The sequence below is a fragment of the Artemia franciscana genome, chromosome 2, assembly GCF_032884065.1.
Source record: "Artemia franciscana chromosome 2, ASM3288406v1, whole genome shotgun sequence".
Classification (NCBI taxonomy): domain Eukaryota; kingdom Metazoa; phylum Arthropoda; class Branchiopoda; order Anostraca; family Artemiidae; genus Artemia; species Artemia franciscana.
The window spans coordinates 23,605,682-23,627,009 of NC_088864.1; the positions used below are offsets into that span (position 1 = coordinate 23,605,682).

The window sequence follows — 21,328 nt, forward strand, 5'->3', positions numbered from 1 at the left end:
AATAAACAACATTCTTCGCTGTCCAATTGTCGCTGCATATAAATACATTGTCAGGTTTACCGACCCTCGAACATGCAACGTACAATTGTCCATGGGAAAAACAATCAGGATTAAGATCTATACCACATTTTTCTAATGATTGACCTTGAGCTTTGTTAATGGTGATTGCAAATACTAATCGAATTGGGAATTGCAATCTTTTAAATTGAAAAAGCAGATCCGTTGGAATCATGGGAATGCGAGGAATAAGAACAGCCTCACCCTCATAAGGCCCTGTCAAGATTGTGGCCTCTATTAGATTTTCCATTGTTTTTTTTTACGGCAAGTCGCGTGCCATTGCAAAGCTTTGGTGGGTTGATATTTCTTAAAAGTATTATTGGTACGCCTATTTTTAGTTGTAGCACGTGTGGTGAAAACCCTGAAGGATCTATGGAATTTAAAAATTCAGATGGATAATTAACCGCTTCATTTGGTTCCAAAACTGTGTCGACTGACTTGTAAAGGACTGCCTGGTCTCGAATCTTGTTCAAAACAATATTGTTGATTTCGTGGACGTCTATATTTTTGGGTGCGAGAATCGCTCTTTCACTTAGCCATTTATTATTTTTATAATTTTTTAGAATATTCGGAAATACTTTTTCAATCAATTCATTTTTGGACGTCACTAAATTACAGAAATCAGCAGGTAGTTGTATACGTCCTGAAATTGAGTCTACTGTTTGACCAGAGTCATCGTTTTGCAATCGGACACGCATATTTGTAGTTAATTTTAATATTTTTACGTGTGCCTATAAATTAGAATTTTTTAGGCAAGCATTCATTTCGTCTGCAGGAGTTAAACTACGTAAAAATTGCGAATATACAACATTCTTGGCTTTCCCATTGTCTCTGCATATACAAAGCCGTATGTACTAATAATGACATCATATGCAAACGCTCTTTTTACAAACAAACAAACATGCATACATACAACTCGTTTTTATATAGATAGATAGATAGATAGATAGATAAAATACAAATTAACTGCGTAAAACTTGCGAATATACAACATTCTTCGCTGTCCAATTGTCGCTGCATATAAATAGATTGTCAGGTTTACCGACCCTCGAACATGCAACGTACAATTGTCAATGGGAAAAACAATCAGTATTAAGATCTATACCACATTTTTCTAATGATTGACCTTGAGCTTTGTTAATGGTGATTGCAAATGCTAATCGAATTGGGAATTGCAATCTTTTAAATTGAAAAGGCAGATCCGTTGGAATCTTGGGAATGCGAGGAATAAGAACAGCCTCACCCTCAAAAGGCCCTGTCAAGATTGTGGCCTCTATTAGGTTTTCCATTGTTTTTTTTTACGGCAGGTCGAGTGCCATAGCAAAGCTTTGGTGGGTTTATATTTCTTAAAAGTATTATTGGTAGGCCTATTTTTAGTTGTAGCACGTGTGGTGGAAACCCTGAGAATAATATCTCGAGGTAAAAACTGATCACCGACCATAACGATGGCCACTTCGTCGATAGTTGGAGCATTGTATCTACGCACATGTTGGCCAGGAAGCGTTTTGTCAGCGGAAATAACAATTTTATGCGTATAAGTAGGCATCAAATCGATGGCTGTTTTGAACAGACGCACTAAATTATTATTTTCGTGGAAAAGATGTTGTAATTGGGAAACGATTGTCCTTTCAATGTTGGGAGAAATTTCGCAACGTGCATTCAATTCAGAATTTCTATCACTGATGAAGTACAATTGTAAAAATTTATGATTCTCGCCTGAGAATGGTAGAAGAGACCCTGCTCTATGATAAATTTGCCCTTTTACTTTGAAAGTAGACATAAATTGATCTGGATTTTCAATTTGGGCTCCAAACGACGTCATTTGGAAACATGAGTTGTATTTTCTGATTCATTTATATTCCTTATGTCCCGGTGTCCCGGTCGTCATTAATATCCCCCTGTTTTATATCCCGCTTATTTTTCAGTTTTTTCCTTTTTTTAGTTTTTTTTTACTTTTTTAGTTCTTTTAGTTTTTACGTTTTTTAGTTTTTTTTAGTTTTTTAGATGAATTTTTTTTTTTAGTTTTTTACCTTTTTTTCTTTTTAGTTTTTATTGGTTTTTACCTTTTTTTAGCTTTTTATCTTTTTTATTTTTTTTTATTTTTATTTTTAATTTTATTAGTATTCTTTTTCTCTTCTATTTTTCATTTTTCCTTTTTTTTAGTTTTTTTTAGTTTTTATTTTTTTTTATTTTTATTTTTAATTTTATTAGTATTCTTTTTCTCTTCTATTTTTCATTTTTCCTTTTTTTTAGTTTTTTTTAGTTTTTAGTTTTTTAAGTTTTTTCCTTTTTTTAGTTTCTTTAGTTTTTTTAGTTTTTCGGCTTTTTTATTTTTTTATTAGTTTTTAGTTTTTTTGTAGTTTTTGCCTTTTTTTAGTTTTTTCAGTTTTTTTTTTAGTTTTTAGTTTTTTACCTTTTTTAGCCTAACCAGGATTTGAACCTGGGACCTTCATTCTCCGTTCTGACACCCTCTCTCACCGAGTGACTACTCCAGCATGTTCATTTTGGTGTTTTAAATGGTATATTATTAACCAAATTAATGTGTTTTACAATATACTAAGCATCGTCATAACAAAAATGACGGCAACTAATTTCATGACGTCAGCCGAAACATGACGTCACCTGATCCACAGATCCACAGACCCACAGACAGACAGACAACTTATTTTTATATATATAGATTACGCGCCATATTAGTTACGCGCCAATGTAGTTGTGTCCCTGTGTCCCATCTGTGAATATATATATATATATATATATATATATATATATATATATATATATATATATATATATATAATATATATATATATATATATATATATATATATATATATATATATATATATATATATATATATATTTTTAACTACGTAAAACTTGCGAATGTACAACATTCTTGGCTGTCCCATTGTCTGTGCATATAAATAGATTGTCAGGTTTACCGACTCTTGAACATGCAACATATAATTGTGCATGGGAAAAACAATCTGTATTCAGATCTATACCTCATTATTCTAATGATTGCCCTTGAGCTTTGGTGATGGTGATTGCTAATCGAACATTCCCTGTGTCCCTGTCGTCATTTATATATCCCCCTGTGCCCCCTGGCGCCCCCGTTGTTGTTGTTTCCCTGTGTCCCGGTCGTCATTTGTGTCCCGGTGTCCCAGTCTGTAATTTCTCTTTGAGTGTCGCGGTCGTCATTTATATTCACTGTGTCCCGGTGTCCCGGTCGCCATTTTTGTCCCGGTCGTCATTTGTGTTCCGGTTTCCCGGTCTGTAATTTCTCTTTGAGTGTCTTGGTCGTCATTTATATTCCCTGTGTCCCGGTCGTCATTTGTGTCCCGGTGCTTTGTTGATGGCGATTGCTAATCGAACATTCCTTGTGTCCCGTTCGCTTTCTCTTTGAGTGTCCCGGTCGTCATTTATATTCCCTATGTCCCGGTGTCCCGGTCGTCATTTGTGTCCCGATGTCCCGGTGTGTAATTTCGTCAATCAACAAACATGACGTCAGTCGACACACAAGCATGACGTCACTCGACACACACACACACACAGACAACTTTTATATATATATATAGATATCACACTTAAAAAGTTGTTTAGAAGCACGATAGTTTTATACTGGCCCAGCAAATTTCCTTTTGTTCTCTTAATTGAAAATACTCCCTATGTAAATCAAAATCTTGAATAAAATTTTACTTTTTAGTTTAAACATATTTTATTAGGGATCGTTTGCAGGATTTAGCCCCAAATTTTCCATGAATTTCAATTGATGTAACAGGTCTAATGCACAAAACGCCTTTAGTACGAAAGTAAAGTACGTTCAGTTTAGACGGCAAATGTGTGCTAAGCTTACTCATTCGGTGGTATTTTCAGGCTACTTACAATACCGAATGCAATCATTTGATGGTTAATCTCACCTTCAGCGCATGTCCAATTTTTGCATAGCTTAGATGTGAATATAGGCTCGGGTAGGTTTCTGAAAAATCTTTTCAAAGCTGAGGCAACGTCATGCACAGTGAAATCTTCATTGGATATATGAATCTTCGAAGAATCGGCCAGAAAAAGTAGCTCAAGTTCCTCAATTCGAGTTTTGATTCCTACTTTTCTATATATTCCTTCTGAGACTATACCTAAAAAATAAACGATCTTAGTAAAATGCCACTTTTGGCAGCCTCGTTTCTATAGTGCTAGATAATAACAGAATATGACGATAGTAATAATCATTACTACTATGATTATACAACATATTAAAAAGTAATAGTATATTTATTTAAAATTTTAAAGTGCTCATTTTATTTTTCGTTCACTGTGTACAAAAAGAAAAGCTGCTGTTTTTAGCTGTTGCTGTTGTAGTAAAGTTCTTTGTTGGTGCTCCTGACTTTGTTTTTAATAACTTTCTCCATCAGTGGTGTTCCCCACGAACATTTCAAAAATAGTTGTCGGGCGCAATTTTTTTCTGACAACTAACGTGTTATTACAGTTTATACTATCCAATCTGAGTTGAAGGGGTGGGCTGTTTTTGTTTTAAAGCAGTTCATTTCTGAATTTTTTGGTTGAAGTTACTTAAGTTGTGTTGATCAATTTCAACAACCTTTACCTAATTCGGTACAATTTCTTAAGTGAATAAACTTAAAATTTTCGGTTACTCTGAGAAAGATACAACCAGTGAAGTCGAGAATGTTTTCACTGAACAAATGCTCTTTTCCACAACTAACCTAGTGTTTCTTAGACCACACTTCCTTTCCATCTACAGAATTTAACAAATGAAACAATAGAAAAGGAGGTATAGTATTTTAAAACGCAGTGGGAAAAACAAAAAAAAAACTTTAAGTTATATACAAATCTGAATTTTTCGACTTCATGTTCGGAAGCCTTTATCAACGGATAAAAAAAATGAATTAAACTAAATTGAACAAAACATATAAAGAAAACGAAAACATAAACATCAAACAAAACTCTTATTAAAATTCACATGGTGATATTGGAAGTTATTATGTGAGTTTTATTTTATTTCTTTCGTTTTTTTCTTTTATTTGTTTGTTGCTTTTCTTTTTATTTATTACTTTGACTTAAAATAATGCACCCGTTTTTCTCTACCCGTTTTTTATGGCATTTGGTATTAACCAAGGGACATATAGCAATCGCAAATTCTGTTGGTCTGTCGGTCCCGGTTTTGCTACTTTAGGCACTTCCAGGTAAGCTAGGACGATGAAATTTGCCAGGCGTATCAGGGACCGGACTAGATTAAATTAGAAATAGCCGTTTTCCCGATTTGACCATCTGGAGGGGGGCCGTTGATTCGGAAAAAATAGAAAAAATGAAGTATTTTTAACTTACGAACGGTTGATCAGGTCTTAATGAAATTTGATGTTTGGAAGGATATCATGTCTCAGAGCTATTTTTTTTAAATCCTGACCGGATCTGGTGACATTGGGGGGAGTTGGGAGAAGGAAACCTAAAATAATGGAAAACACTTAGATTGCAGGGATCGGGATGAAACTTGGTGGGAAAAATAAGCAGAAGTCCTAGATACATGATTGACATAACCGGAAAGGATCCGCTATCTTTGTGGTAGTTCGAGGGGGTTAATTCTGAAAAATTAGAAAAATGAGGTATTTTTAACTTACGAACTGGTGATCGGATCTCAATGGAATTTGATATTTAGAAGGATATCTTGTCTTAAAGCTCTTATTTGAAATCCCGACCGGATCTGGTGACATTGGAGGGAGTTTGGGGGAACCTAAAATAATGGAAAACACTTAGATTGGAGGGATCGGGATGAAACTTGGTGGTAAAAATAAGCAGAAGTCTTAGATACGTGACTGAAATACTTGGAACAGATCCGCTCTATTGAGGGGGGAGGGTTAATTCTGAAAAATTAGAAAAAATCACGTATTTTTAAATTACGAAGGAGTGATCGGATCTTCATGAAACTTCATATTTAGAAGGACCTCGTAATGCAGATCTCTTACTTTAAATTTCAACAAGATCCAGCGTCATTTGTGGGGGCGGGAAGTTGGGGGGATACTGGAAATCTTAGAAAATACTTAAAGCGGAGAGATCAGGATGAAACTGGATGGGAAGAATAAAAGGGGAGACCGGAAATCTTAGAAAATACTTAAAGCGGAGAGATCAGGATGAAACTGGATGGGAAGAATAAATACCTGTCTAGGAAATGTGACTGACAAAACCGGACCGGATCTACTCTCTTTGATGGAGTTGGGGGGGGGTGTAATTTTGAAAAATGAGGTATTTGTAACTTACGAAAAGGTGACCAGATCAAAATGAAATTTGACATTTAGAAAGATCTTGTGCTTTAGAGCTCTAATTTTAAATTTCGACCAGATCCAGTGACATTGGGGGGAGTTGGAGGGGGAAACCGGAATTCTTGGAAAACGTGAAAATTGGGGTATTTTTATCTTACAAATAGGTAATCGGATCTTAATGAAAGTTGATATTTAGAAAGAATTCATGTCTCAGAGCTCTTATTTCTTATTTCAAATCCCGACCAGATCTTTTGAAGTTGGGGGAGCTGGAGGGGGAAATCTTGGGAGTAGAGGAATCGGGATGAAGCTTGGTGGATAGAATAAGCAAATGTCCTTGATACTTGATTGACGTAACCGTACTGGATTCGCTCTCTTTGGGGGAGTTGGGGGGGGGTTCAGTGATTTGGCGAGTTTGGTACTTCTGGACGTGCTAGGACGATGGAAATTCGTAGGCGTGTCAGGGAGCTGCACAAATTGACTTGATAAAGTCGTTTTCGCCGATTCGACCATCTGGGGGGTAAAGGGAGAGGAAAAATTAGAAAAAATGAGGTATTTATAACTTACGAGTGGTTGATCGGATCTTAATGAATTTTTATATATAGAAGGACACCGTGACTCAGAGCTCTTATTTTAAATCCTGACCGGCATTAAGCCTCTGATTTTCCTTTTAAATCAACCTATTGAATCTTAGAATTTTGTTAGAGCTCATACCATATGAGCTTTTGGCTCTTAGCTGTTCTTGCCTCGTCACAAGTGCCATATGAGCTCTTAGTTCTTCTTCTGTTTGAAAATTAACAAAATAATTCCTTCCTTAACATTAATCTGGTTTGAACAAGCTTAGGAATTTTATAAATGGGAAATTTTAATCCCTTGTTGAATCAGCGAAAAATCTTTGTCTTTTACCACTTCGACAAAAATGGAAACAAAAATAATAAGAAATGCATCAAAAATATTTAGGTGGCACAGTATCTGCATTACTAACTCCAAGGGAAATTCATCTTGAACCAGTATTTGAAATCTACTTTTCACGTCCGTTCTCGTGGAGCACCTATCGCTACTAAATCCAACTATATGACTAAGATGAATACTTTTCTTCTTTTCCTAAGAACAGTTTTATTTTTGAGAAAACAGGGTCTAATATCACGTAAACAACGTTTTTTTACAAGTATTGAATAACAGCTAGCCTTTACTGAGATTTGACTAACAGAACCAGTTTATACAAGTTATGTCATGGTAATTTTGATATTAAAAGTAACATTTCGTAATCAAAGGTACTTCCCAAGTTCAGGATTAAAACTTCAATTTCTCGAAAGAAATCATAAGGACTGACAAGAGCGATTCCAATACCCCTTGATTCTCGGTGTTTCTCAAAAATTCATGACAACAAACTGTAGGCGTAATCAAATGAAAGTGAAGAGTAACGTCGGAACTTAAATGAAAAAAGGCTAAGGGGGGAACTACCTCCTAAACTACCCACACTTTACACTAAATAATCAAGTACGTGTTTGCCACGAGTGGTAAAATGTATGACTCCCTATCTCCCCTCCAAAAAATTCAAATATGACGTATCTGAAGATTGTTCGTTCATGCTTACCATAGTCCGTGTAATCCCCAAGCTTTAAAACCACCCAAGACACAGGGATAAAACTTACCATTTAAAGCTATATAGTTGACAAAGGCATCAACAACCACGGGAACGTTGTCTTTTGTCAACGGCAAATCATTCAGATCAAGATTCATTGGCATCATCCTTTCTTTCAAGATATTGCTAAAAGCTTGAGTTTCAGATGGTAAATCCATGTGCATATAAAAAGTCTCCTCATTTTGTGTATTAATAAATAAAAGAGGTCCACTTTTGTAGGCTAGGTCACAAGTTCCTGTTACATCAGGACCTAAAAATCATGAGGAAAAATATACCAAAGAATCTTAAAAGAACAAGGTGACTTAGGATAGCGCAGGCATCCCTCTGGAAGTTAAAAGTATAAAAAAACACAAACCTAATTTCAATTTATTGGAATGAGATATTAAATTTTATAAATAGATCGATTGGTGACACGCATGCAGATGAACAACCATATAATCCTGGAAAAATAAGTGGAAAAATCACTTTTAACAGAAAATCCTCTAGCCTACCCCTCGCTCGTTATGCTGAATTTTTAATACTATAAAAAGCTTCTTATTGAGATTTCCAGGCCTCTGTGTTTCAGCTGTCGTTCTTAAAGAATTGGGAGAAAAGTAAGCCTTTGGCATAAAATCGAGGGTTGAGGAAAGGGCAACCCCTTCGTAATTGGAATAATTTCAGTTCATTTTAAGTTTAGATGTTTTCCCTTAATTTCAGGTGAAAAAACTTACTTTTTTATATGTAATTTAATATCTTTTTTCAAATTTGCCAAAAAATATCTCCCCCTCTCCATCTGTGGAAAATTTTCCCCCAAATGGGAAATCCCTCTAAAAAAATAGTCTTCTGAAATCTTTTAAGGCAGTTTGCTTGAGAGAAATTTCACTTTTTCAAATTTTATCCCCCCCCCCCGCGTGAAAAACTCACCCTATCAACAGAAAATCCCTCCCAGGAAAAATAACTCCGACGAGTACTCCCATCCTCAACGGTAAATTTCATCTCCGATGAAAATTTTACGTGGGAAGTTTTCGCCGGGCAATTCTCCTTCGGTAAACTTCCCCAAATATGTAATTGAACAGCCAAAAGAGGTAGTAAAACAAATAAAAAGAGCTCTGTATATAAACGAATAGATTTACTAAATATCTTTTACGAACTTTTATAAACACACAATGGAAGCAGGGCTTTGAAAACTCATTAGAATATTATTTATTAAGCTTGAGTACATAAAGTATCACAATAAATTATAGGGGGTTCGAAGTGCGCATCTGTGCAAACAGCAAAAGTTCAACCTTAGAAACGGTAAGAGGATAATAAAAAGCTTCTAACGAATAAATAGGGTTTCTGGTGCCAAATACTGCAGCATACGAAAAGAAAGGGAAGGTCTTTGAATCATACCTTCCGATGTCAAGTTTGCTAAAAACTTTACCATCAAGTTTATTTTTAAGGGAAAAAATGCAACCACTAATACATTTCCAAAGTTCCAAACTAAATTTTAGCATTGAGAAAATATCAAACAGTTCGTGGTAATCAAACAGTTCGTGGCAACAAACTATAGTAAGGAGCGACCCGGCTCAATAGTAACCGAAACTCTAAAAAACGAGATTTTAATACCAATAGTTGCATCAAAAGAATTGCATTTTAATGCTGATTTTAAATATATAAGTTTCATCAAGTTTAATCTTAACCATCAAAAGTTATAAGCCTGAGAAAATTTGCCTTAATTTAGAAAATAGGGGCAAACACCCCTTACAAGTTATAGAATCTTAACAAAAATCACACCATCAGATTCAGCGTATCAGAGAACCCTACCGTAGAAGTTTCAAGCTCCTATGTACAAAAATGAGGAATTTTGTATTTTTAGCCAGAAGACAGATCACGGATGCGTGTTTATTTGTTTGTATATTTCTTTTTTCAGGGGTGATTGTATCGACCCAGTGGTCCTAGTATATTGTAAGAGGGCTCTTTCTAACGGAAATTAAAATTTCTAGTGCCCTTTCTAAGTGACCAAAAAAATTGGAGGGTACCTAGGTCCCCTCCCACGTACATTTTTCCCCAATGTAACCGGTTCAAAATTTTGACATAGCTATTCTGTTCAGCTTTGTCGAAAACCTAATAATTATGTTTTTGTGGACGACGTAATCCCCCACAGTCACCGGGGGAGGGGCTGCAAGTTACAAACTTTGACTATTGTTTACATATGGTAATGGTTATTAGGAAGTGTACGGATGTTTTCAAGGGGACTTTTTCGCGTTGGGGCAGGAGTAGACCGGGGGAGGGGGTTACGTGGGAGGATCTTTCTATGGAAGAATTTATCATGAGGGAAAAAATTTCCATAAAGGGAGCGAAGGATTTTCTAGGATTATTTAAAAGAAACAATGAGAAAATAAATTAAAAAAAAATCCCCTGGAAGTAGTGAGTAGCATTAAGACTTAAAAACGAATATAAAATATTACGTATATAAGGTTTTCTCCTCCTCAATACCTTGCTGGTTACGCTAAAGTATTTTTAGTAATTTCAACTATTTATTCTACGGCCTTTGTGATTCAGGGGTCATTCTTAAAGATTTGGGATGAAATTCAAGCTTTAGTGTAAAGAGCGAGGTATTGACGAGAGGGCAAACCCCCTCATATACATAATAAAAATACACAAATATAGAAATTTGTTACGTAAGTTGATTCGTAAGGTACTTATGTTTATTACTAAAAAAAACGTGCGCAAAAAATATTTAAAAAATCTAGTTGCATTTTTAAGTAACCGAAAATTAGAGGGCAACTAGGCCTCCTCCCCCAACCTTTTCCTATCAAATTCGTCCGATCAAAACTATGAGAAAGCCATTTAGCAAAAAAAAAATTAATATACAACTTTTGTTCTAGTTGTTCATATACGGTGAGCCAAAATCAAAACATGCATTAATTCCAAAACGTTCAGAAATTAAATAAAAAAAAAACAAGTCTTTTTAGCTGTAAGTGAGGAGCGACATTAAAACTTAAAGCGAACAGAAATTATTCCGCATATGAGAGGGATTGTCTCCTCCGCAACGCCTCTCTCTTTACGCTAAAGTTTTTTATTGTTTTAAAAAGTAGAGCTATGAGAAAGAGTTAAACTCTAGCGTAAAGAGCGAGGTGTTGCAGAGAGGACAACCCCTACATTAAATTCCTTCGAACAAAGTGTAGATAATCAAAAAAAAAATTCCTTTTCGTCATATTTTTCTCATTTTCTGTTCGTTTTTTTCGTGAAATTTTTCAGTTCATGAAACCTGATGGATTAGGGTGTTATAGAGATTTTGTTTTCCAGACATTGCGATCTTTAGTGTTTAATGTTCAATGTTTAAAACCCTCTATTTTTCAGATTCTTCTCGTACAGTAGGTACCTAGATGATACAAACTACACCAGAGCAGTTCTCAACAACACAAAGATGGCTTGTTGGCGTAGCACCGAGACATGCTTTTTTAAAGCTGGGGAGTATGTGAGAAGTCCCTTTCTATTATTTACTAGCTGTTGGAGTGGCGCTTCGCACCACCCCAACACCTAGCTGGTGGGGTCACTTCGAAACCCCCCAAGCCCCCCCCCCCCCCACGCGCGTAAGTTGTTACGCCCTATATTAGTTATGGGCCATTGTAGTTGTGTCCCACCTGTGAATATATATATATATATATATATATATATATATATATATATATATATATATATATATATATATATATATATATATATATATATATATATATATATATATATATATATATATATATATATATATACATGTTTTTAACTACGTAAAACTTGCAAACATACAACAATCTTCGCTGTCCCATTGTCTGTCAACACACAAACAAACAACTTATTTTTATATATATAGAAGATTTATTGCCTTATCACTTTACGACAGGCTGACATCCTCAAGTTCTTGTTTACCCATTTTATTTGTCTGTTCTTATTCACCAATTTTGTCTTCCTTGACCGCTACGTAACATTCACTTACGGTCAAACTCAAATCTCTGATTTATTACAAAACGGGATCGAAGAGGACGGTTCTTAAAAGCGAATGTTACAGCAATATTTGGGGAGTTCTGATTCACAATTTCTGGACGACAGATAGAGACAACAAATCTTTTACCTGTTCCTTTGGTTTATCTACTTTCCTCTTGGATCACCATTCTTTCTTGGATACTAGCTTTTCAATTAACACGAGGGACAGCCTGTTGTGTGTATCTACAAGGTTTAGCGTTAATTTTTTTTCCAGATTTATGCTTCTTCGCCCAAACAAGGATTTTTCATCAACCAGGAAGAACTCTCCAGTTCAACTTCCTGCCACTTTATATTTCTTTTACCATTTTTTTTACATGCTCATCTTAAAATAAAATTCCTTGTCTGGAGAGATCGTGAGTTAAAATAGGCCTTAGGAAACAGATAGACTGTTGTCATAGTAGATAGAGAAGTGAACCTATCCGCACCCTGGCTACTGATGAGACGCTACCATAATTCAAAGCACTAGTATTTGCTTACTCACCCCATAGGGTGGTCCCTTACACATTTATTGATACTGATTTGTGGTAGCTGTATGCTTGGTAATCAGCATAAAAAACATTTTTTGTTTTGGTGACTATTGGTCCAAGTTAATTTTTTCTTCCAGTTTGTTCATCACAAACTATTTGATAAGATTCTATAGTGACAATTTTTTTTTATGAACCTGTTCATTTTGTTTAGTTGAATATGACAATAAAAAGAAAAAGGGTTAATTTGGCAGCTGGATAGTAAGTTTAAATTTTGTTTTTCTTTCGCTATATTACACGGAGAGGTATATTTTATATGGCCACTATAAAATCAAAACGTGGTATCTATATAGGCAGGACGATTGTTAAGTATATCAACTCTTTCTGTAAACTATTCTACAGTGTAGGCAATTGCATAAAGACAAGTCTACATCTGCTATAATCTGCGGAAGCAATAGATCTTTCTGTAAACTGTAATTGAGTTTGATTTTCTTATAAAATTAAATGTATAATAATTAAATATATTATTGATTAAATATTGACCACTTTTCCAGGAATCCTTGTCGTTTAGAATTTACTGTATGTTGTTTGATTTTTCATGCAATTCAACTGCTTTTTTTATTCGAGAGTTTTTTCCTAAATGTATTAAAACATAAACTTATACCTACGAAAAAATATTCCCCGTCACCCAGCCACCACTGCTATTTTGGCGTTTGCCCCCCCCCCCCCCTGGAAAATTTTCAACCGTTGCCGTTGCACCTCGTATTTCAGATGTCATCAAACAGATAACAGGAAATGTTTTTTAAAGTCTAACATATACTTGCACTTCATATGCCCAAAACTTCACTATGAATCGTACACTTTTTTTCTTAGGCAGCACAATAGAGCTACAAAAGTAAAAAGCGATAAGGGCACAATGTATTATCCTTTTTTCACCAACCCACTTCGTGCAGAAATTTCGGAGAGAGCCTTCGGAAAGAGAACTTCGTAAAAACAAATGGAAATTGAAAGTAATAGTCAATGTATTTGAAATGGCTTACCCTATCAAGCTAAAACCTTCAGAGCATCTTGAGGGGGATGATCAACTGAGCAAACGGCAAAATGTCCACACTACTACTGCTATCAATACTGCTGCTACTACTGTTACTATCACTCTTAATGTAACACTACTACTGCCTCTATTGCTACCACTACTACTATGGAACTACTACTATGAAGACCAAGGTATGAAGGTAGAAATTTGAAAGAATATTAAGCGGAAATTTGAACTAAATCAAAACACACTAAGCATAGGTAAATTGTCAAAAGGATATATCTCAGGAACTACTAACTCTAAGAGTATTAAGGTGAAACTTTCAGGAAGTGCTGAGGGAGAAGTTGAACTAAATTAAAACAAACTATGAACGTGATGATTACGATAATACGTCTGCTGCTACTAGCACTGGTGCTATTACTGCTAATACTAATGCTAGTCTTACAACTAGTACAACTATTACAAGTACTACTACTGTGACTACAACTAAGGGTACTACAACTAAGGGTATGAAAGTGAAATTTTCAGGGAACACTGAATGAGGAAGTTGAACGAAACCACAGCACACCAACGGTATGCGGATTGTCGAACGTGTTAGCAATATCTTAGGAGCACCACGGTATGTGAAGTTGAAATTTATAGCCGTTGGTGTGGGGGTTGTTGAACTAATCAAGAGCTAATATTTGCATCCCACTTCTACTACTGCTACTACTACTCCTACTGCTACTACTACTACTGCTAGGACTATTAATACTGCTACTATTACTGCTACTAAGGCCAAGCCTATTACTACTAATTCTACTACTATTACTACTATTAGCATTGGTACTATTAGGCTACTATTGTCGCTAAAGCTAAGGCTATTAAGGTGAAGCTTTCAAGGAATGTTTAGGCGGATGTTGAACTAAATCAAAACGAACTAATAGCACGTAAATTGTCAAAAGGGTATTGCAGCAGGAACAGCTTAGGAATATCTCAGGAATATCTCAGGAACAGCTTACATTCTTAATTTGGAACTTTCAGGGTGTATTCTGCTGTATTTTGAACTAACCAAAAAGCACTACGTGTATAATACTGATACCATTATTGTGATTGTTGTAACTTATGATGTTAAGGGTTTTAAGGTGCAGCTTTTAGGGAACCTTAAGTGGGAGTTTCAGTTAAACGAAAAAAACTATATACCTAAAGGCTTTCAAAAGACATATAAGCAACATCATAGGCATTACAGCACTATAATAGATACTTCCAAAGAGGTCCTTCGAATGGAAATTATAAGTTCTAGTACCCTTTTTAAGAGTCAAAAGTGATTTGAGGGCAAGCAGCCCCCTTTCAAGCCAATGAATTCTTCAAACACATCAATTCGAAACTTTTAGGTAGCCATTTTGTTCAACATAATTGCAATGTCAAGTAACTATGTCTCTAGGGATTTTGAGGAAGTCCATCCCTCATAGTCATCAGAGCAAGGACCGTAAGTTATATAGTGTTTGTCACTGAGAAAGAGGGAATGTATGACCTTTGCTGTTAAAAAGACGAAGTGCATTCAAGTGAAGCTTTCATAGAGTGTTGAGGGAAGTGTTGAACTAAATAAAAATATTCTATGTGCAAAATACACCTACGAAAGTCTAAGAAATCTGGCTCAGAGATACCTAAAAAGCAATAAAAAAATTCATAATTCACAATTTTTCCGACAACACACACCTATGAAAGCCTAAGAAACCTAGCTCAGAAAAGTCAAAATTAGCAAACTAGAGATCCCATTCATAATTTTCAGATAAACAAAACCACGGATTATCAATCTAAACATCCAAAATCATTAGCTTTAGACAACATCAACCTACAAACTCCTACAAAACCTAGCTCGGAAAAACCTGAATTAGCAAGCTAAAAACCGCAAATAATCCACATTTTGTAGGACCACAGCTGTGGAATTCACTCCCTGAGGGTGTGAAGGTGACAGATAATATTAGCCAGTTCAAGAGTGGGTTGAAACTTTACCTTCTGGGAAGTTGTTAATGATTTAAGTTTATTTAAATACATCTAGCTAGTAATTCGTTTCCACTTCATTCATGGTCTTATCAACGATATTGTTTAATAGCGTGTGCTAATTGTTAAAAGTTGTTATGTTTTCACTACTGGTTTCCCTTTTACTTTCTTTTTTCTTTTTTTCTTTCTTCGTGATTTTGATTTATGGGTGAAGTGTAAATATATATTAGTAGATTATAAGGATGGAAGCAACCATCATATACAACCCAATGGGTTTTGCCGATGATTGTTAAAAGATTATGTAAGCGTTATTTTAGTTAATAGATTATTTCTCTCTCTAAAAAAAAATAAAAATTATCAAGATTTTAAGGAACAAATATAATGTATATTAAACTGACAATGCAAATTCATTGGTATTTTTTTCAGTAAAGTGCAAATTATTTTCTGGCCTTGGAAATACATAGGAGTTTTGAGCCATACTAATGATAACTTCTGCTCGTTTTGAGTTTGACTCGGGTTATTTATTGCAATCTCGGTTCTTTTTGGGTTTCATTTATTCATTGATGCTGATTTATGGTAGTATTACGCTTGGTAGATTATTTGATTCTGTTTTTGCTCATTTTTAGTTTAATGAAGCTCTTTACTTTTCTTTGAAAAACATTATTTTGTGGAAAAAGTTTTTTTTTATTAATTTAATTTATAAAGAAATAAATTTGTAGTTTTTCCCTATTTTCACTCTTTCCAAAACAGTGGCGAGATGTGGCGTAATTGCTCATCTAGAACTATATTCATCCTCCTCGAAGGATTAATACTAATTTATTTATTGAAACTTGACAGTGTCCAGACAAGGGCTTCTTCTTCCTCATTGGAAATTTCAATTACTTTATTGAATACTGGTGTAAAAGTCTCGTTCATTTTAGTATAACTAATCTATTATCTCCTTTCGCTTTTTCATATATATTTTTTTTAAATACAAAACTGGCATTTGATAGGCCTGTGAACAGTGCCTAGAAAAAAGGAAAAATACTTATCGAACAGTGAACCACCCGTTTGCAATTAATGGGATCTTTTTCAAACCCACTTTTATTTTACAAAAGTATTTGAGAGGAACTGTGAGGAAAAATTTGATGAGAAAAATAGTCGAACAGACTACGTACAATCCAAAAAGGCATTGTTGACCTACAAAAAATTAATGAAAATTTATCGGAATTGTTTTTTTTTAGTAAAAAACTTAACTGGACAAGCCTATAAACATTACAGGCCAGAAATAAATTGCTCAACAGCAAACAGACTCCTTAGGCTGATGAGGTCTGAAGCAAAGCCATACTTATTTTTACAAAGCATTTGAGAAGAGCCGAAAGAGAAAAATTTAATGACAAAAACAGTTGATGAGACTTACATCCAAAGTACCAAGTCACGTTTTGACTTGGTGCGTATCCTGCTTTATAAGTAAGCGTATTGTGTTTCTCGTCTATTGGTGTTCTGCTCAAAGGTGGTTCTTCAAATACAGGGGCAAAAGCTATAAGAAAATAGTAATTAAATATCTAAAGTATGCATAAAACACAAAGTCTGCTATGATGAACCCTTTAAGCCTAAACTACATTTTATAACAAAACAACTCTTTCAATGGCATTTCAGGCAAAGGTACTCAGATCTCAAAATGAGCCCCAATAGCTTTTGCTTTGTGAAGACCAGATTCTCTAGAGAAACCTCTTTGATATTTCAAAGGACTGATGATTAATAGCACACTAACTATGAGAAAGAGAGGATGGCAATTGATTAGAAGATTAGATGATAATAAAGGGTCATGAGAAGTCCCAAAACAAATACTGAGTATTTTTATTTACCTTTTTTTGCATATATCATCAGAATAAAGTAGCTAACATAATAATAAAGTAGCTAACCGAGAGAACGGAGTCCATTCTTCAGAAATACGAGTTATGTTCAACTAAAGAAATGAAACTCGAATTTTGTACTATATATAACTCTTACTTTTCTTGTACTTTGTACTATATTTTGTTTTCTACATTGGTAAACTGGTTTCCAGTCTGTATTAATATGTCCAGCTTTTTGTATTAGTTGTTTGTATTCGTCTGTAATAAAACGTTTTAGTCCAGCCATTTTAGTGGTTTCACCTCAGAATTTGAGATAATTAGATATAAATTCATATAAACCTATATTATGACAGCCTAAGACTTGTCTCGAGGCCTGTGTGTCGTAAGGTGTCCACGACTGCTGGTTTCAACGATAAGAAGTGTAAAATGCCGATGTTTGAACGGTTTTGCAAATATCTCGATACCCGAGTTTTGCTAAAAAAAAAAAATTTTTAAAATCAAATTTTCTGCAATTTTTGTTGACAACTGTTTTGGGCACATTCAACCGTGTTTAGATAGAAGGTAGTGGCCTGCTGTGTTTATCTATATAAAGTAATATCGACGGATAACCAGATCTATGTTGCATGGGCAACGTGAGGTGCTGCGGCAACCTTTGTTTGGCTTTGTCGAGTAAAGTGTTGTGAGAGCAACACTTTGGTTTTGTTTCCTCGCTTCGCTTAAACGCTGAAGTTGTTAATCTGTAAGGATCTAAATACTAGGTACACCAAGTCGCAAAAGTTGCTAACCCCTCAATGCAACTAGAAAAGTTGCAGACCCCTCATCGCTGAAGATGATTGTAGCCAAACAGCCGATTATTGCTTACAAGTCCCCTACATGTCTTACCACTGGAACCAAATTAGTCTTACCATCAAATACACTGGAAACAAATATTAGTTACACCAACTAGCAAAAGTTACGAGCATCTCATTGCTGAAGATGAATATGAGCTAACAGCCGACTGTTGCTTAAAAGTCCTCTATATGTCTCACAATTGGTATCGGTCTATTTTTGGTTTCAGTGTGTACCTTACTACTGAAGTTGTCAACCCCTTTCAACTTTCTAACTGGTATATCTCATGAAGTAATTTTTCTACCAAAAAATGGATGACATATACTTTGACCAGCTCATCAAGAGATATCGACAGCCGTCAAAAAATCTATCTGTCTTAGTTCAAAAGTTGACTTTTTTGCCGTAGGCCAAGTTTCTAACGTCTTCACTTAGAAAGGAGCAAAGGATAAACTCTAATTTCTCTAGCAATGAGAGAACTTTTAAAGTTTGAGCGGCGCATTTCATACCATTTCTCTGCCGCAATCCTGAGTGCGAAAATCCTAATGATAAACTCGGCTAAAATTCCGAACAGAAATGGGTAGAAACAATAGCTGCAACCTAGTAAAGAACAAACCACTGCCAATAATGACCATAATTGAAAAGCGTGTTTTGATTAAAACTGTTCAGTGAAAGATATTGCTATTTGTAGCTGATTTAGGAATGGTAACTAGTAAGTCGATTAGTCCTAATACTTCCTAATAGTAAAATGCAATTTCAAAAACAAATGCAGGGGGATTTCTAAATTCAGCCTGAAATGACATTGGATCAAAACAACAAGTACACTATTAGAACAGCCATCGCCAAAAACCCTCCAAAGGAGACTTGTAGTCTCCTGACTTAAATTACTAGGAAATTACATTTTGCCTGGGTATCACGGGTGTGTGATACCCAGGCTTGGCACTGAAACAGAATGGAGAGTGGTGAAATCCCTATTCTATTATGACTGAACTCGAAAAAAACAAGACTGAACTCGAAAACTTGAAAAAACAAGTTTTTTCAGCTGAAAGTAAGGAGCAATATTAAAAATTAAAATGAGCAGAAATTACTCCGTATATGAAGGGGTTGCCTCCTCCTCAATACCTTGCTCTTTAAGCTTTAAGTTTTTACCAATTTTAAAAAAGCTTCCTACTCTGATAGAACGGTCCTTGTGGTTCAGGAGTCACTTTTAAAGAAATATTGGTGCCACCAGTCAAACTTTACCGTAAAGAGCAAGATATTGAGGAGGGGGCGACCCATTCATCTACGGAAATATTTCTGTTCGTTTTGAGATTTAATATTGCACCTTACTATCAATTGAAAAAACTTGTTTTTATAATTTAGTTTCTGATAGTGTTTCAAATAATTCTGGTAGATCTGGCTCACCCCACAAGAAAAATTCCCTCCCCTCACGAGAAACTCCTCCGTTAGAAGTTCCTCCCAAGTAAAATACACCCCCCCCGTAAAAGTTCCTCTGGACAATTCTATCCTCGTTGAAATGCCATTCCCCTCCGTAAATTTTTCCGGAAGATTCAGCCTGAAAAAAACTCTCCTTAGCATAACTTGATTTGAAAACTTTAATTTCTAATCGTTTTTCCGATAACCTCGAAAATCCCTTCCGTGAATTTTTTTTTCCGGAGACCAAACCCGCTGAAAATTTCCCCTGGAACATTTCCACATGAAAGTTGAGTTGGCGAAGAGGATGTAAGACAAATAAAAGAATTTCCTAAGTGAATTCTTTCAAATCATCCCCAGTGTAAAATTTTCCCTGGAAAGTATATCCCCGGGAATTTCCGTCCCAAAGGAAAATTCTTCCCACGTAAACCCTTCCCAAGCACAACCACACCCACCCCCGAAAATATCTATATACTGCCCAATAACAAATGCTATATGCAAGCAATAGGTAACTTTCATAGCTTACAGACTTTGTAATTTCACAGTTTCATGGACTGTGGGTCATATTACACCTAAAGACATAGTTACTGGATTTTCCCACTATGCTGAACAAAATGGCAATCTCAAAATTTCGATCCGACGACCTTGGGAAAAAGGGGCGTGGAAGGGTGGTTAGTTACCCTACAGTCTTTGGTAACTTAAAACGGACACTAGAACTTTTAATTTCCGTTTAGATACACCCTCTCCTGATCCTCAAGGAACATTATTTCGATACGATCACTCCTGGGGACAACAAACAAAATAAGAAAAAAGACGCAACCGTTCTTTCTTCTGGCAAAAAAATTCTACAAATTCTACATTTTTATATATCGGAGCTTGAAACTTCTACAGTAGGGTTCATTAAGATTCCTTGACTTTTAGAGGGTGTTTCCCACCTTTTTCAAAAATCAGACAAATTTTCTCAGGCTCGTAACTTTTGATGGGTAACACAAAACTTGATTAATCTTATACGTTTGGAATCAGTATAATAATGCAGTTCTTTTGGTGTATCTATTGATATCAGAATCCCAGTTTTTAGGGTTTCGGTTACTTTTGAGCCTAGTCACTCCTTACTTATAGTCCCTTACTGTTTGATATATTCTCAGCCTAAGCAGGGCTTTGCAACTTCCTTATTTATCATCAGCTCTTTTCCCAATCTATACATAACATCTTCCTGTCTGAGTAACTTCTCGTAAATTCTCACCAATCCTTTTATTGTACGCATTTAGCATCATAGGTAAAGAGCAAAGTAAAGAGCGAAGTTGGCACAATGAATTATTCTTTTTTAACAAGGCACTTCGAATAGAAGTAGTTTTCGTAGAAACTTCGGAAGAAGTTCATTCGATTGAAAATTGAAAGCTCTAGTGCTCTCTAATGAATCAAAAGTGATCGAGCGGCAACCAGCCCCCTTGCCACGCCTATCAATCCTCCTAATACATCCAATCGAAATTTTTAGATAGCCATTTTGTTCACCATAATTGAAAGGTCCAGTAACTATATCTCTGGGGATGTCAACCCCCCTCTCGAAGACCTAAGGGAAAATGTTGTAAGTTATGCAATTCGCCCATCGTTTACATATAGTATTCGTTACTGGGAGAGTTGGGCATGTTTGACCCTTAGTGTTTAAAAAGACGAGGGTAAAAATTTAGTTCAAGTTAGTTCAGAGTTCAAAAATTTGAACTAAATCAAAACACACAATGTGTCTTTTGATGAGGGGGTGTTCAACTGACCAAAAGGAGATGTGTCATTAGGACTGCTGC

At 35.4% G+C, this 21,328-nt stretch overlaps 1 protein-coding gene across 3 annotated transcripts in view; it reads right to left on the reverse strand.

Annotated features, from left to right (window-relative positions):
* The window catches only part of LOC136039045 (uncharacterized), a 143,859-nt gene that overhangs the window by 76,757 nt on the left and 45,774 nt on the right, over positions 1–21,328 (reverse strand). The window contains exons 4-6 of one of the 3 annotated variants that reach the window (XM_065722544.1): positions 16,856–16,975; positions 7,982–8,221; positions 3,981–4,193 (exon numbers count right to left, since the gene is read on the reverse strand). The exons of the other annotated variants lie outside the window; for them this stretch is intronic. Coding sequence (XP_065578616.1) covers positions 3,981–4,193; positions 7,982–8,221; positions 16,856–16,975 — 573 coding nt within the window. The remainder of the gene's footprint in view (positions 1–3,980; positions 4,194–7,981; positions 8,222–16,855; positions 16,976–21,328) is intronic. 3 annotated transcript variants of the gene reach the window in all.